The sequence below is a fragment of the Strigops habroptila genome, chromosome 4, assembly GCF_004027225.2.
Source record: "Strigops habroptila isolate Jane chromosome 4, bStrHab1.2.pri, whole genome shotgun sequence".
NCBI lineage: Eukaryota > Metazoa > Chordata > Aves > Psittaciformes > Psittacidae > Strigops > Strigops habroptila.
In genome coordinates this window covers 75,770,415-75,786,990 of record NC_046358.1, presented here as the reverse complement: position 1 = coordinate 75,786,990, position 16,576 = coordinate 75,770,415, and the positions used below count along the sequence as shown (strand labels likewise).

The following is a 16,576-nucleotide window of genomic DNA, read 5'->3' as shown; positions in this document are numbered from 1 at the left end:
ACACATCTTCTCTTGTGGTTTTTTTCCCCCCCACCAATCTCTTATTAAACTACATCTGGAGTTTTCTGTTGCATTCTTCCTTGTTTCTCTGGGTTCTTTTGTCCTTTTGATTTCTTTATTAACAGATTTTGATCAGAAGAGAGGAAAACAGTGACTGGGGGTGAGGATGTCTTAGATGTGCCTTACTGCAGACCTCCTAGAGAGAGGAAAAAAGCTTTTAAACTGGGAGGCCAGGTTTAATTAGAACAAGTAGAACTGTACCTACTTAAAATAGACAACTCATATTTTGTTCTAGAGACCAGAAATAAAAGGCTTTATAAAAAATCACTAACTGTAGAGTCCTGACAGTGAGGAAGTCTTGCTTTCTTAACCTTTCAGTGATTTTTTTTTTCCTCTCTTGTAGCAGTCAGTCTTCTCTTTCACTGTGGGAAAGGTCTGTGACTGTTGCCCCAGAGACATGCTGTGTTTCTGCTTGCTGCTCTCATCAGCAGTCTCCTGGTCTCTGGTGGGCTTGTTGTTTGCTGTGCTCACCTTCCCTGTGCCTGCCCTGACCTGCACTCTGAGTTTCTCATTCATAGGCACACTCACTCCTTCCTTTCCTCAAGAAAATTCCACCTGATGTTAAGTGGAACAGTGGCCTAGTGAACAGCTGGGAAAAGCTTTTGTCCATGTTGCTTAGCCATGGTCTTCTAAAGAAGATCTTAATAACCTGGAAACAAATCCGACAGTGTTCAGTGCCAGAGAAACTATGTTATTTTGTCAGGAACAGAATAGGCATCTCTATTCTGTCTTGGTGCAGGAACTCCTCCCGGGAACGCTGCTTTGAATGGTAGAACATTTTAGGTTTTGCACCATCTGCAAATACGGTGCCAGGCTGGCAGAAGCTGAAAAAGAGGATCTGCTCTTTACCCAGAGTTCTGGCTCATGTTCCGTTCTTCCATCCACATATACAGATATATGTGGTAGAGAATATCCATTGCCACTTCTTACTGTCTTCTAGCAGTTGGAGTGAAAGTACGCTATAGCCAGCGCTCTGACAGCATGCCTTCCCTTCACACATGCAAACTTCTCATTTGTCTCTTATCCACAGATTTGCTATTTGGGATTTTTAATGTTGCTCATACCTCAGTCTGTTTATCCCCCAGTAAATCCTATATAAACCTCTCTTAATATTTTGTTTGGGTAATTTCCTGTATATGAGAGCTGGTCTCTGTCTACAGATTCCTTTATCAAGTTCTGTCCCTTTTTGTTACTTCAAACACTTCAGTGTGTGTTTCTTGGCATTTGCTGGTCCTTCAAATCGGAAAGACAAGGATATAAACTCTAAAAGTGTACCCTTAAGAAAGACACTGATCCAGCCCTGATTCCCAGCAGAGTCAACCATGTAGTACTGAGACCTTTGCTGTTTTTAAAAGGAAATTCCTTTAGTAATTAAAAGCCAAGTGCACTGAGGGTGTTCTCTAGGACCAGCCATTCGAGTTCTTTCTATGGTGTGCCCATAGGAGCTTCCTCACCTTTTGCGGCTGTCATGGGCTTGCAAGGCTCACTCCCCAATACCAGCTTCAGAGGTGAAAGTTATGTTCCGTAAGTAAGTGAAAAGTGGAAGTTGGAAGATGAAAATATTTCTGTTCACTCCTGACACGAAGGCTCTGCCTGTAGCCATGTCAGTACCAAAGCTTTGAAATAAATCTTGGGCTCTGAACATATTCTTCATGTTAAGACTGTGCATTGTGTTGGCTTTGTATGCAGGAGCTGAGCATCACCTTACCTCTTTTCACCTTTGCTGGCTGCATTGCAGGCTCTCACATTGGTGCTGCTAACAGGCTAACGTAATTTCTTGCCAGTCAAGTCCATTGCCCTCCAGAGAGCACAACCACCTTCTGAGGCAGTGTCCAGTTCAGGAAGCCTTTCCTCCCCACCCCTCCCCACCCCATCTTAAGTCTTCTGCCCACCATACAGACTCAGATTCCAATTCCTCCTACTCCTTGCATGAGGAAATGGAGCATTGCAGGGTTATTGAACACAAATGCTTGTGCTTGTAGTACTTCAGCTCATGTCAGCCTCCTTTGTGCGTGCATAAGCCTCCAGCCTCTGGAGCCAAAGCAGACCTACGGATTCCTCGTTTCAGAAGGATCCTTCCTGTTTGGATAGGACTGGGCTGTTCACATCATTCCTGTTCACAGTAACTGGTGGAACCAGCGAAACCAGCATCCACGTGGAGAGTATCAGAGTGAGTTGCAAGAAGTGTAAACTGGTTCTGTGTCACTTTCACAGGGAAGCTCTGGTAGTCAGCCTGGGTTCCTAAGTGACTGCACTGAGAAGCGCCTCCTTCCTTGCTGTCATTGCAGTTTTGTGGCAGAACAGTGCTTCCTGGGTTGCTCAGAGCTGGTTCAACACCTATTAGAGCATTTCTGTCGATGACACTGCAAATACTTAATTCCAGTAGAAGTGTGGCTAATTAGAAGTGTTATTCGAGATTTACGGTTCATGCATATATCCACTTTCTGCCCACTATCCCTTCTCTGAAAGGGACCCTAAAGATCACACTTAAAGCCTCTGATTGAAGGGGAACTGAAGAGGTTTGGGGGTGTTTTACCTTGTGTGAGTGAAGGTGGGATACAGCCTTGCTCTCTGCAGATACTGAAAGGGTTTGGGTTTTTTTAAAGTGTTAGTTGATAGATTGGATGTGCCCGTAATGTAAATGCACGTGTGGGTGACAAGTTAAAAATCTCTTGTCGCTAGTGAATAACATTGCTTTTCTAGTCCTTTGTGGCAGTGGGTTCTTAATCTCACTACAGTCCACTGTTGAGTACAAACCTGGCTTAAAGAACTAAAAGGCATTTTTAAAATGCAAGATTTGTCCTAATACAGGGATTCCAGAAAGTGGTAATCTTCTGTCAGGGAGAAGGAGTGAACATGGAGGTAAAGATGAAGATGAGATATTTGTGCATCTGTGCTGCCCAGAAGCACAGGAAGTTTTTGTCCTTTGGAACAGAGAGAGGGCAGAACTGTGTTCCTATATGAATACATAGTTTCTATAATTTTAAATCGGATTACCTGTTTTGCACTGTAAAAGTGTTGTATTACTCCGTTTCTAGAAAACTGGTTAATGAAGCTACCATCTCTGTCGGAGGAGGTTTTAGCAGACTTTGAACATGTGATGGGTGTTTTTTCTGTATATGGTGGAGCTCGGCAAGGTAGCAAGAGAAGCAGAACTCTCTCTTTTACCTTGTGTGTCTGGCCATTGAAGCATTTATTTTAATTGTGCGATCAGAAGTGTCTGAATTTCCTACTTCATCACAAAAATTGTTAGTTGTTCAGGTGTAGCAACATGCAGCCTCCCACTTGTTTTGGAGTGGAAAGATTTCTGTGGTTGACAGAGGATTTAGGCACCTTTGGCATGACTGCAGTGCACTTGCGTGTCTCCGGTTTTGAACTGGTCCTGCAGACCGCTCACTGTTCTTAAAAGACAAACTAGCAGAGATCAACTTCCTCCAGCAGTGAACAGCCCTGAAAGTAAGATAGGTAGTGGAAAGATCATTCATTGTGTTTGAAAGTTTAGGACTTTACAAGCTTGAAATAGCGACCAACATAACTCTACAGAGCTTAGGCAATATTCTGAGTTCCTTTTTTGTGCCTACCTGCAGACACTGTCATCTGGACTGAGACTGCTGGTTCTTCTAACTACAGATACTCCTTGATTCTGCTTTTTTCTTACTCAATCTTCAAGAAGTGCCTTTGGGTCAGGGCATTTGTGCTGATAGAGCTGTAGTTGTATCTGTTAACTGGGAGGGTAGTAACAAAAGGAAGACTTTGGCTTGGGAAACAATTCTTTGACTGGGATGAAAGCATCGCTTCCAACAAGATTTTCTTTGGCATGGTCTCTGTATTTTTTTGCAGATTGGCTGAACTAATTGTTTCCTATTTGTGACCCAAGAATTGTTTTAGCAAAACCTGTCTGCTCTGGTGGATTTGTTCACAGAAGAAATGAAAGAATTAATTTCAGTTGCATGCACTGGGAGCCTAAGTGAATGGGTTTCCTTCACCCTGCTCTGTTCTGTAGACTGGTATTTTCTGGGGAGTTCTTCTTAAAGGTCAAAAATAGAGTGGGTTACAAATGGTGTATTCTGTCACTTTAGAATGATTTTCCTTAAATGTAGTAAGCAGGCTTTGGTCAGTAGTTCTTTAGACAGCACTGAGCTATTTCCTCTGTTACCTCCCCAGTATAATCCTGTTCTTCCTATATTCTATTTATAAATGGTTTTAATGGCTGATTTTCCTTAGGTAGCTTGGAAGTTGGTGAGCTTTTCTGTGGTAGCGTGTTTTTACAGTGCATAATCAAAGCGATTCTTGGGACATTTTGATGTTTACCCATGAGATTAATTCAGGCTGCAAATCACAGGGATTTAAGCACTTTGGCAGTCCCATATCTGCTCCTGCTAGTGGAGTCATTGCAGGTTTTGAATGTGTTTAATTTTGAAAATCAGGTTTCTACATTTGCTGTCCTTTGAAGGTCCAGGAAGGTAGTAGAAAAGCTCTAAATCTGTGCTGAAGAAATGACATGTTGAGGAAGCTATTTCTCTTCTGCAGTGATATAAACTATGTCTTAGACTGAAGCTCTCTGTGGGTATGCGGGCTCTGTCAGTCATGGCTTGAGCACTGGTACAGAAGCATGTCCATGAAGAATGAATGCTGGAAATAAATCAGTGGATTTTACAAGCTGATACAACCTGGTGTCACCCTGTAGTTAAGTTGACTCTAGCTCACTTCAGCAGACATAATGCAATCTAGGTTTAGGTGGCCAGAAAACTGTGTACATCTTACATCTTGGAAATTTTCTCTATGAAAGGAATATCAGCACTCACATGTGAGAAGAAGGACTAGTTTAGGCTTGGAAAGTCAGTTCTACCTTTTACTGCAGCATGTAGAGACAGTCATATAATTTTGACTGTCTTCTCCCATTGGACTCCTCTTTCTGTTGAGGACAAGAAACTAGGATTGAAGTGTATAAAATCTGTAATATTAAAATATACTAAACAGACATGAATTTCGTCTGCAAATGTGGCAAGAACTCATTCGTGTTGGAATTATGATCAGTCTAATAAACTGAAGATTTTTGGATGGCTTGTTACTTAATCTTTACAGAATCATAGAATCACATTGGTTGGAAAAGAACTTTAAGATCATCAAGTCCAACCTTTACCCTAGGACTGTGAAGTCCACCACTAAACCATGTCACTAAGGGCCTTGTCTACATGGTTTTTCAACACTTCCAGAGACAGTGATTCCACCACTGCCTTGGACAGCCTGTTCCAATGCCTGACTACCCTTTCAGTGAAGAAATTTTTCCTAATATCTAATCCAAACCTCCTCTGGCACAGCTTGTGGTGGTTTCCTCTTGTCCTATTGCTTGTTACTTGGGAGAAGAGACCGATCCTCACCTCACTGCAACCCCCTGTCGGGTAGTTGTAGAGAGCGATAAAGTCCCCCCTGAGCTGTCTTGTCTTCAGACTTATCAACCCCAGTTCCCTCAGCTGCTCCTCATCAGACTTGTGCTCCAGACCCTTCAGCAGCTTCATTGCCCTTTTCTGAACCTGCTCCAGCAACTCAGTATCTGTCTTGTAGTGAATGTCTTGACAGAGGAACTTCTCAATACATTTTTGCTGTTCATAGAATAGAAATGTTTGAGAATGCTACTGAGACTAGCATAATATTCCTTATAGTCGGTTATAGCAGAATGCTTGGCAAATAGTTCTGTGGTACTGAAATTATTATTATATGAGAGTAAGATCAAATAATATGAGATTATTATTTTAAGAGAGTAAGAATAAGATCGATTTGCAAGAATCGAGACTTGCAAACGTGATGCTGAACTATGTATTCTCTCAGTCACAGATGCAAACCCAAGTGCAACAAGTGGGCATCGTACCGACGCAGGCAATGGCAACTGGACCAACAGCGGATCCAGAGAAGCGCAAACTGATCCAGCAGCAGTTGGTTCTGCTGCTTCATGCTCACAAATGTCAGCGGCGTGAGCAAGCCAATGGGGAGGTGCGGGCATGTGCCCTCCCGCACTGTCGAACCATGAAAAACGTCCTCAACCACATGACACACTGTCAAGCTGGGAAGGCCTGTCAAGGTAAGAGGTGTTGCTGAGGCTACTGTTGTAAATGAGCTGTGTAAGGTTTCTTGCCTGTTTGTCAGCAGTGTTTCTTGTCTCATCAAGATCGCTATACCAGGCACAAATGAGTGCAGGAACTGATTCTTTAATTAAACAAGTGCTCCCTTTTTCATTACCTTCACGTGGTTTCCATTTCTGATCTCTCCACGGTTGTCAGTTTAGAAAACAGAATGCAATGTTTGCCCTTTAGAAGTAGGATAGTACCAGTGTAGCCTTGCAAGAGACTTTTTCATTTCTTCTATATAAATAGGGTGTAACATCAACCATGTCTTTGTCTTAGATTTTAGTACTAGTTTCCTTCATTTGTTTGGTGCATACAGAAAAGTTTTAGTTACATTTAGCTGTGATTGCTTGTAAAGGAGAAATAATGGAGTTGCTCTAAAAAATGACATGAGTTAATTCAAAACCACTTAACCAGAGAGTGTCCTTAATTCTTTTATTGCTTTTCCTTGTTACAGTTGCTCATTGTGCATCTTCGAGACAAATCATCTCCCATTGGAAGAATTGTACTCGGCATGACTGTCCTGTGTGCCTGCCTTTGAAAAATGCCAGTGACAAAAGAAATCAACAACGTAAGTAGTTGTTTTAGTGCTCTCACAGAGGAATGATACTGTTAAAGTTGATCAAACATGCAGTGTAAGAATAGACTTTGACAATGTACCAACAAACTTCATTCTGTTTAATAATCTTATATGAGGATGGATATGCTAGTGAATTCCCCTTTCTAATCATTGAATGCAATTTATTTCTTAAATACACAATAACTGAAAAGGGAGAGTACCAGGTAAGCACACATTTTTTTTAAGGAAGGTGGTGTCTTCTAACTGGTGTTTTATTGTGAGGCAGATCAATAGATTCCAGTTACAGTGCAGCTTTGGATGTAGGTAGGGTTTTGCGGAAGGTAGGAGCTACTTCATTATTTTTCTTTCAGCTAGAAACAACTTAAATCAACATGCTAGTGATTAAGAATAATCAAAAATGTTTGTAAAAATGGACAAAAAATATTCTTGTGCACAGAAAGATCTGGTCTGGCTGTCTTAATCATTAAGTTTGTTTAATGCTGGCTGAAGTTCTGCAGATCATAGTGGTTTTGCCCATGCCTATTTTTGTAATAGTGTAGCTGTCACTGATGCTTGGGGGTAGTGAATTTCTAGTGCATTTCTTTCCTCTTGCTCTGAAACACAAAATACTGAACTGCTGTTGGTAGATTTGCTTCTCATCAAACCCTTTGAAAAGGTAGAACGTCTACCAAGGTAGAATGTTTGACAGTATAGATGCAGCAGTTCTAAAAGTCTAAGTGATGATATGCCTAATTATATTTAAATAAGATTTAAGAAGTGGAAAACAGCTGGAGGACTTGTGAAGCTTGTACATCGGAATCGTGTTGGAAGCTTTCTGCTAATTTCCATTAGGCTGAGATTGCAGTGAGGAACACTAATAAACCTTGGAAGATGGAGAAGAGCTCCTAGGTTAGGTGAAATTAAGGCAGGGGAAAGAGTAGCTGGTAAGACTGTCATAATTATCCATTGAACATGCTCTTATGGCTTCAGGAGTGGGTTTTTCCCCTCCAAAACTGAGAAAAAAACCCCAAAGTTACAAATACAGAGCTACTTGGAAGTAAGGATTTTGTTTTTGTTTTGCCAAACTTCTCCTTGGTAAACAAGATATGTCTTGTGTGTTGAAAGTAGTCGTTTGTTGCAAGTGATTAGTTATGTTTGGCCTTCGAAAAATGTGTTGAAAGCTTTGCTTTTTAATATGACATGGTCCATTTGTGCATAACATCCTTATTACACAGTTGTTATCAAAGTGCTAACAACATCTAGCACAACAGAATGGTTTTTTTCAGTACAAGCTGCTGTAGAAAAGTAGTTTGTGCAGTATTTGTTTTTGTCATTAATACAACTTACCAAAAGGGAAGGCACTTGAACAAAAATTCAAAATAATTTTGTTATGGTATCAAATAAGATGTTGTTTGGATGCAACAGAATTATAACGGGTAAGTCTAGAGTTTGGCTCTCTTGTTGCATGAGGGGAGATAAATGTGAAGTCTCCTTCCATTCAATTAATTAATAATCCAATGGTAGTAAACAGGAAAATTTGCAGTTTAGTATGCTGAGGTGCAAGGTTCTTTGACTCGGACATAATCCAGAACATACACATAACGCCTCATGGTTTGTTTGAAGGTAAAAGATGAATACTAAAAATACTTGTTTAGATTATGAAGGATGCCCCTTTTTAGGCATTCAGAAACGTCTTACGTTAATATATGCACTTGAAAACACTGCCTGATGAGGTGACAACTAACCTAAGCCAGACTGGTTTAAGACTTGAAGAAAATGTTGGCTCTCCTAGGAATAAATAATCATAGCATCTACTAGGATGGGGGGGAGGAAGGGGTCTGCATATGGCAGAATATGATGAGAACATTCAGAAAGGGAAAAAAAACCTGACAAGTCTAGCAGCCCTCGTTAACTTTTGCTAGGCTGTCTTCCTTACAGCATGAATGACCTGCCTGATGGTCATTAAAGACTGAGTCCTAAAATCTTCCTGCCTGTGCTCATGCCTGTTTTACCACTGCTATTTCGAGTCCTGTTGTACCTGGCCTGGGCTTTCAAGTGGTTCCTTCAAAGTGTGTCAATCCTTTAGAAAGTTCTGCACTTCTGCCCTTCAGTACTTCTGGGCCATTGCAGTTTGGTGCTTGCTTCCACTCCTCCCACGTGTGCTGGTTCCTGTGCTGTTTATAGCTGTCTGTTCCTGCCCCTTGGGGGTTTGCACGCTGCACAAAGTCCTGGGGTTTAGGTTATTACCATGGAGCTGTTTCTTTGCAGGTATCATACCCCATGTTTTGGTGTTTAGGTACTTTGCAAGGAACATCTGTGCCAGGTTTCATTTGTATAGCTTTGGTTTTTATATAGGTAATCTTGAAGTGTCTTTTATTGTAATTGTTGATAGTAACATGACTTGTTAATAGGATATATTGGGATAAATTTGAAATTTTTTCTGTTCCACGTGGTTCTTACTGTGTATACCATGTATACCTCTGGGGAGGAAGTAGGGGTACAAACCAGATGTGATTTTGCACATGCTAAAACATGATAAGCTTTTCTTTTGAATAGGCCAGTGACTCCTGTGTTTTGAAGTAATGACTTGAAATTTGGTTGAAATGTTTTGGAGTGTGGGAGGGTTGCTTTTGTTAGGAAGTACTTCTTGCTCTGTGCTGAGCCCACCACAATTTGATTTATAAGCTCTTCCAAACAGCTGTTGATAAATTTCCTAGTTTTATGGCTCTAACATAACAGTTATTTTTCTGAAGATTCATCTTGTCTTGCACATGCTCGAACTTCTTAATTCTTCTGTTCCTGACTTGGGCAGGTGTATATTGTGCCACCAAACAGCTACTGAATGTGCTTCCCCATGCAGCCCTACCGGTGGTGGTGCGTGTGCTGTGCTCGCCGTTTGTTAGGACCTGGCCCATTCTCATGCACATGCTTCATTCCAGGATCAGGGGACACTAGAAAATCTTTGGAAACCCTGCTCAGTTGAGTGAGACTGGAAGGTGGAGTTGTGAACATGGAGTTACCAGTTAGTCTCCCCTGTATTTTACCTTGTAGGTAAATTTTAAATAAGATACAGTGAGGAAAAAAGCTGGGTTGAAAAAGAGTGAATTTGAGATGACTAACCTTCATCTAAAAATGTGATTTTTAAAGAAGGTGGGGCCAGAAATTCTGGAGCATGTGGATTTGGGGATGGAGAGTGGGAATCTGATGAAGGAAGTGGAACTAGGGACTGGGAGCTAGCTGGCTGAGGGAGTAGGTTGAGTATGAGCGGAAAATGAATGAAGACCTGGATGTAGAGCATTTGGAAACTAACCCTTTGTAGGGAAGAACAGAGTGTATTGGTACATGGGGAGATGTGTTCAGAAAGATAGGCAGCTACTTCTTCACTAGAGCCTGTTTCCTGCAAAAACTGGAAATGAAATTCTTTTTGTTCAAGTCTTGCTCTCAGGGACTGTCTGTAAAATCTACCAACAGAATGTCTCTTGTTTTTTCAAGCGCTGTAAATCATACATAATGGTGACCTGACAGCTATCAGTTATTCCTCTGTGCCACATGGTTAGCCCACAGATTAAGAAGTTCCATTCATTGACTAATATGATGCTATACTGTGAAGGCTTTTAGTTTAATGCTTAATATAAATAAAAATTAAAATGGCATTGGGGGTGAAGTTTAATACCAACACTTCCTTCCTTTAAGCTGCTCATAAAATTTTTAGTTACCCCATGATTTGATTCATGATACAGCCTTTAATTAGATGATGGTGTACACTTAACTTTCTGTACACCTGCGTAATTCAGGGTGCAGGACAGGCTTATGCTGAGGTTACTCAAGGTCACCAGCAGAGTTTTTGCTCCAGCCATTTAGAGCTAGAATGGATGTAATGGGCAGAGCAGGGAGCTGCAGAACAGAGCATTTGAACCCTACTGGACAAGTCTCAATTACAGAATTGGGAAGTAAAATGAAAAATGTAAATCAGACTTTTCAAAAATGGATTAACTTGTTGCTTTCACTGGGGTGGTCAGGTTAGAGAAGTGCTGGGCATTCATACTTAAAGTAGCATTAGGAATCTGTGTTTAAAATAAATTCTAATCGGGTGGAGGGGTTCTCCTCTTGAAGACATGAATGGAGTTTCATTAAGGCAGCATTATCTACTTTGCACACTGAAATAGGAATCCTGTAAATGAGATTTTGATTGTTTAGGTTACATCCTAATGCATGTGCCCAAGAGGGCCTAATCTAATCAGGGCTGTTCAGGAAGTTCTGGGGCTGCTTAACTTCTGCTTGTTTGAGCTGTCACTCATAAGATACATAAACCCATGTGACTTTATAAGGCGGGACATACTGAGCTAGGTTGTCTTTAAAGCATTTAGAATGTGAACAGTCCTGTACAGAGCTGTCTTTGCACTTGTGGCTTCTGTCACAAGCTCATCAATGTCTGAAGCATCAGTTAATTAATAAAAATCACAGTAGACTTTGCTTCATGTAGTGGTGGCCTAATGTGATAACTCCTGTTTGTTTCAGTGCTGTTTATTTTAATTGACTTGATTTCCTATGGTATAACTGCCACAGAAAGGGCTGCATTTGCACTTGATCTGTCCAGTATGGAAGTTTAATACTCTCTTCCTCCATCTTCTTGTTTGGCAGGTTGAAGTAATATAATGTATTCATGTAAAACTAGTGAACAAGCAGATAAAAAAAAAAAAAAAAGCCCACCTTCAAAATCAGTTCCCTGATGTTATGAAAATACTCGATACAGTGTGCTATTAATTGAGTTAGGAAGTATAGAAAAGCTGAGACCAAATAATCAGGGGCACTTAATTCCACATTATGAGTGTACCGCTGGCAGTAAGAATGTAGTCTATCCCTTAATAATAATACTCCAGTTGGAAGTGTTAAGTCGGCATTTGTCTGTGTTTATCAGCTTTAGTGAGTTTGTCTGCTTGAATAGGTACATGCGCACATGTGGAACTTCTTGGAGATCATTAGTCTTTTCAAACTGCAAGTCAAAATGGTGCTCATCATACCTTGTCCCCTTGTGATAACATTGTTGCTTTTAAAGTGTCATTGAGTAATTGTCAACTCTGCCGAATACCCAAACTGAGTTTTTATAAGTAGTCTTTTGTCTGCTTACTTAAGCAGACTGATCTTGCTTAAGTAAACTTCTCTAGAGTTGGCTGGATGGTGGTTCCTAAAGCTGCTCTAACACAGGGGCTGAGCTTGTGCTTCATAGCAACAGATACCACTGCCAAAGCTCAGCCCAAAGCCGTGGGCAAGAGGTGGTTGACTTCTCCAGGGTCCTTAGCTTCACTGTGAGCTTCAAGCCAAGCTTGCAGTCCTCAGGAGATCACTGTCAGCTTTTTTCCCCAGAAGAGTGTGAGGAGCGATGAAAGGCTTGGCTGTCCTCAGTGGGATGGCATGAAGCCTTTTTTCCTGTTCCCAGCCTTTAGCATCACCTGTGGTCATTCTGCCACCTCCAGAGATGTCCTGATTTACAGCTGGCACTGAGAGCATACGGGGTGTTGTATTGTAACTTTTCTGGAGAAATGTCATCCTCTAACAAGCTGTAATTTTTATTAGCTCCTGAATCGATCCTTTGCTGTCACAACAGCATCTGAAGCCTTTTGAATTCCAGGGTGCCACAAGTTTTGTGCTATTTAACCTTCCTAGAGACTTCCTATTTCTTGGCTTCTGCTAGTGTAAAGGCATCTTTCTCGTAGAGATTCTAGAGTGCTATGTGCAAGTCCAACAAGAAATTCATACTGGAGATCTTTAATATGTTGGTTTTGGGGGGGGTGTGTGTGTGTGTGGGTGCGTGTGTGTGTTTGATTTAATGAAACCTGATAGGATTTCAGTCAGCTTCTGTCTTTGTTTTTAAACTTGCTTGGAAATGATCGATGAGTTCAGAAGTCAGTATGAATGTGTCCATAAAGTGTAAGCCTAATTTCCATGGTAAACCCAGTGTTGAAAATACTGTGGATTGTCCTTGGGGAAATAAAGGATGTTTTCTGTGCGGCTGCTTATTCTGGAGAGGGGGATCTCTGACTCTGTTTATTTGTAGTTCTTTGGCAAATAAGATCAAATTGAATTCTCGTCTGGAGTGCGAAAAGTCTGGACTCTATAATGTGTGTGTTTTCTCTTGGATGGAAGCTGAAAGCGTGTGGGGTTTTTTTTTCAGTGATTCTCCCTGTCTCCCTAGTGGGTAAGGATTTAAGAAAGCTTAGATAACGCTGTTAATGTCTCAGAAGGCTTGTTTTCCTGATTTTATTTTTTTCTAAACATGTGCCTCTCCTAATATTTCAATAAAACAGTTATTGCTGCCTATATTAAAAGCAATTATTGTTGGTGTGTTTAGCTCACAAATTCATAATGTTTATGAATGTTTAGCTCACAAATTCATAATGTACATTACATATTTAATTACTTGAGGGGAAAAATGTGAAGTACGTATTATTTCTACCAGAGTCTCGGTTATCAAAATGCAATGTCTCTCTAGTGAAGGATATGTCCATGTGTCATTCACAGTGGAACATGTTATTACTAGAATGGCAGTTAAAATGAGGACCAGAAAGCAGATTTTTATTCACTTCTGGGTTTAGTAAAAACTACTTTTCCCTGTTGTTTACATTTCCTGTCTACAATGGAAATGACTCTTCCATACATCTATGCAGTGAGAGAGGTTGGTTGTGGTGGTCATATAGATTTATGAGTACCTAAATACTATCTAAATTGTTTACCAAAACCAATAGCAGGCTCATCCTCTTTCTGACTCTTCAAATTATTTTAGATTTTGTCGATACAATCTGAAATCCATCTGGGCTTTTCACATCTCTGAATAACTTGGGGTTTAGGGTAATTTCAGAGGATTCATCTAGTGACTGCTCAGAATGAAAATTTCTACCAACAGATCTTCAGTATTACCTTTGTGTCCAAGGACACAGTATTTCTGCTGAATTCAGGATCTCTGTTCTGGAGCCAAATATTTTGACCTAGAATGGGATTGATGGGAAAGAGGGAAGTAGAGGAATTAATTCTTATTTTTTTTTTACTCCCCTTAGTCTACTGTCCCAAGCATGAAATTCTATTCAGCCTTATATTGGAGCCTATATTTTATGTATAGTACAGTAATTATGGGCCTACCTTACCAAAATTTATAGCACTTCACTTTAGACTGCATGTATTAATTGCTAGGGTGGTTTCTGTCCTTGTAGAATCAATGGCTGAGTTTTCCCACTTGGCATCTCTGGTGTCATTCTGTCCTTTGGCAGAAAATACATATGATATAACTATATGCATGTTCTGTTGATTCTTGGCATGATTTGTTAAATTGTTTGTCCTCACTGATTTTCAATTTTCTCTTATCCTTTTTTTTTTTATAGCCCTTTTAGGGTCTCCAGCTGGTGGAATCCAAAATTCCATCGGTTCTGTTGGCACAGGCCAGCAGAATACTCCATCGCTGAGTAATCCTAATCCAATTGACCCCAGCTCCATGCAACGAGCCTATGCTGCTCTTGGACTGCCATATGGCAACCAGCCTCAAACACAGTTGCAGCCCCAGGTACAAGGCCAACAGCCGGCACAGCCTCAGGCTCACCAGCAAATGAGGACCATTAATGCATTGGGTAGGTGGCAAAAATACCAGGAAACTAAGGGGTTAAAATAAACAGAACTGTTGAATTTTTAGCATAGTCTGTTTCACTTGATCACTATACTATTTAGAAGCACTATCATTCATTTATGTTTGAATTTTAGAAAGCTGCTGCCAAAGAGGAGTAGTTTTGGTTTCTTTTAAAATATAGTCTATAGCATGTTGTTGTCTGAGGTGATGAGGCAGAATTGCAGAAGGACTCTGGTTTAACAAGTATTTCACCTATTTAGCAGACAATTCTGTCTCAGAAGCTAATTTTTTTCTGGAACTTAATTGTTAGTATTATGTTCTTTTTAGCTTACTGAACTAATCTTAAGAGTTTATGAATTTTAAATGTTAATAGACTGGTTTTTGTGGGAAGGAAAATGTTCAGACTGAAACTAACATGATTGCATAAGTAGCTACATATATGCACCACAGGAGATACTATCATAAAGTACTTATCTGATATGCTGTTTCTTTCATTAAGTTGGGTCAGTAAAGTGTAGTTTTGCCGTGTTAGTGTTACAAATTGTGAACTGGGTACCAATGATGTTTAATTTTGTTCCAAAGGAGCCAACCAAATGAACCTTCCCGCAGGAGGAATAACAACAGACCAGCAAGCTAGTCTAATTTCTGAAACTGCGCTTCCAACATCCCTCGGGACAAATAAGTAATGCACACATTTTCATTCTTGCTCAATTAAACATTTATTTACATGATTATGAATGTAAATAAAAAGCATGCTTTAAAAACTAATTGTATTGGCATGGAAATGATCAGTCACATATATAGCTGTGCTCTTCTTTCCTACTTCAATTCTGTGTCTACCACTTTGTCCCCCTAGAGAGGGTACAAATACCCTAACAGTCATGATTCTTTATGATTCATACCATGTCTTGTAAATTCCTCAGCTTTGCTGCTTTAGGTGTTGCAGTTTGTTGATACCAAAATTAGAGAATGTTTGATGCAATAGCTAGAAGTGATGAAAGCAGTTACTCAGAAATTACTTCAGGCATCAAACATACAACCAAACTCTGCATTCTTGTACTGTAACAGTCCCTTTTCTTTTTATATTAGCCCACTAATGAATGACGGCACAAATTCTGGCAATGTTGGAAACCTCAGCTCAATGCCAACAGCTGCACCTCCTTCTAGTACCGGGGTAAGGAAAGCATGGCATGAACATGTCACTCAGGACCTGCGCAATCATTTAGTGCATAAACTGTAAGTATTCACCAAGACTCCTTTTCCTGAATGTTTTAAAGAATTTCAATACAGTAGTTCTACCATTAAGTTGAAAGGTTGTTGAGAAAGTTATCAGTGGTGGTTCTCTGACACTAGGCCACTGAGGATGAGATGTTGCCTTTAACCCTCATCTTCAGTTCATTCAGCTCATTAAGGAATGGGCATGAAATCAGTTCATGTTGCTAATAAATTTGCTGTAGTAAACAAGTATTTAAACTCTAGACTGTCAAATCTCACATCTTTTTCATCATTGAATTTGCTTTAATGTTGTGGGAAATAATACAATACTGACTTTTTTGGTTTTTTAACCCAACTCTTTTGCTATGATTTTATGTAAGTGGTGTATAAGGGAATATCATAAAGCTTTATTGAGGTTTTTTTCTCTAAAGAATTTTTCTTCTGTTCTTTCTGCTTTTATTTTAGTGTCCAAGCCATCTTCCCCACTCCTGATCCGGCAGCACTGAAGGATCGCCGCATGGAGAACTTGGTGGCTTATGCCAGGAAGGTGGAAGGAGATATGTATGAATCTGCTAATAGTAGGGTACGTTGCTGTTTGGTATATGTTAAAGGACAGTAGCATCACAAATCTCATAAGCATAATGAAAACCACAATCATTTCACTGTTCTCTTGATGAGGAAAGTCATGTTTTCTGTCTATGACAGTGTTTGTGTAGTCCCAAGCCATCTGATTAATGTCTCTTCAAGATAATTCACCTCCCTCAGCTCCATGAGAGCTAGACAACATCATCCCAGCCCTATTTGCATTCCTCCTGAAAGTGTGATTGATGTGCACGAAGGCTGGAGCACAGCTTGCCGTTCTTGATGTTTCTCTTACTGACTTTCTCCTTTCTGGAAGTCTGTGTAAATAGTAGTTTTGAAACTTACTTAATGACTCTTTGCAACTGCAGTTTTTCTCTAGGACTCAGTCCTGTTGTGCTGCTTACCGTTACCCATACTATTGGAGTT

General features: G+C 40.3%; 1 protein-coding gene across 10 annotated transcripts in view; it reads left to right on the top strand.

Annotated features, from left to right (window-relative positions):
* The window catches only part of CREBBP (CREB binding protein), a 96,070-nt gene that overhangs the window by 40,811 nt on the left and 38,683 nt on the right, over window positions 1-16,576 (top strand). For all 10 annotated transcript variants that reach the window (XM_030484831.1, XM_030484828.1, XM_030484829.1 and 7 more), the window contains 6 exons: window positions 5,890-6,139; window positions 6,640-6,753; window positions 14,115-14,357; window positions 14,936-15,035; window positions 15,443-15,589; window positions 16,034-16,151. In XM_030484831.1, coding sequence (XP_030340691.1) covers window positions 5,890-6,139; window positions 6,640-6,753; window positions 14,115-14,357; window positions 14,936-15,035; window positions 15,443-15,589; window positions 16,034-16,151 — 972 coding nt within the window. The remainder of the gene's footprint in view (window positions 1-5,889; window positions 6,140-6,639; window positions 6,754-14,114; window positions 14,358-14,935; window positions 15,036-15,442; window positions 15,590-16,033; window positions 16,152-16,576) is intronic.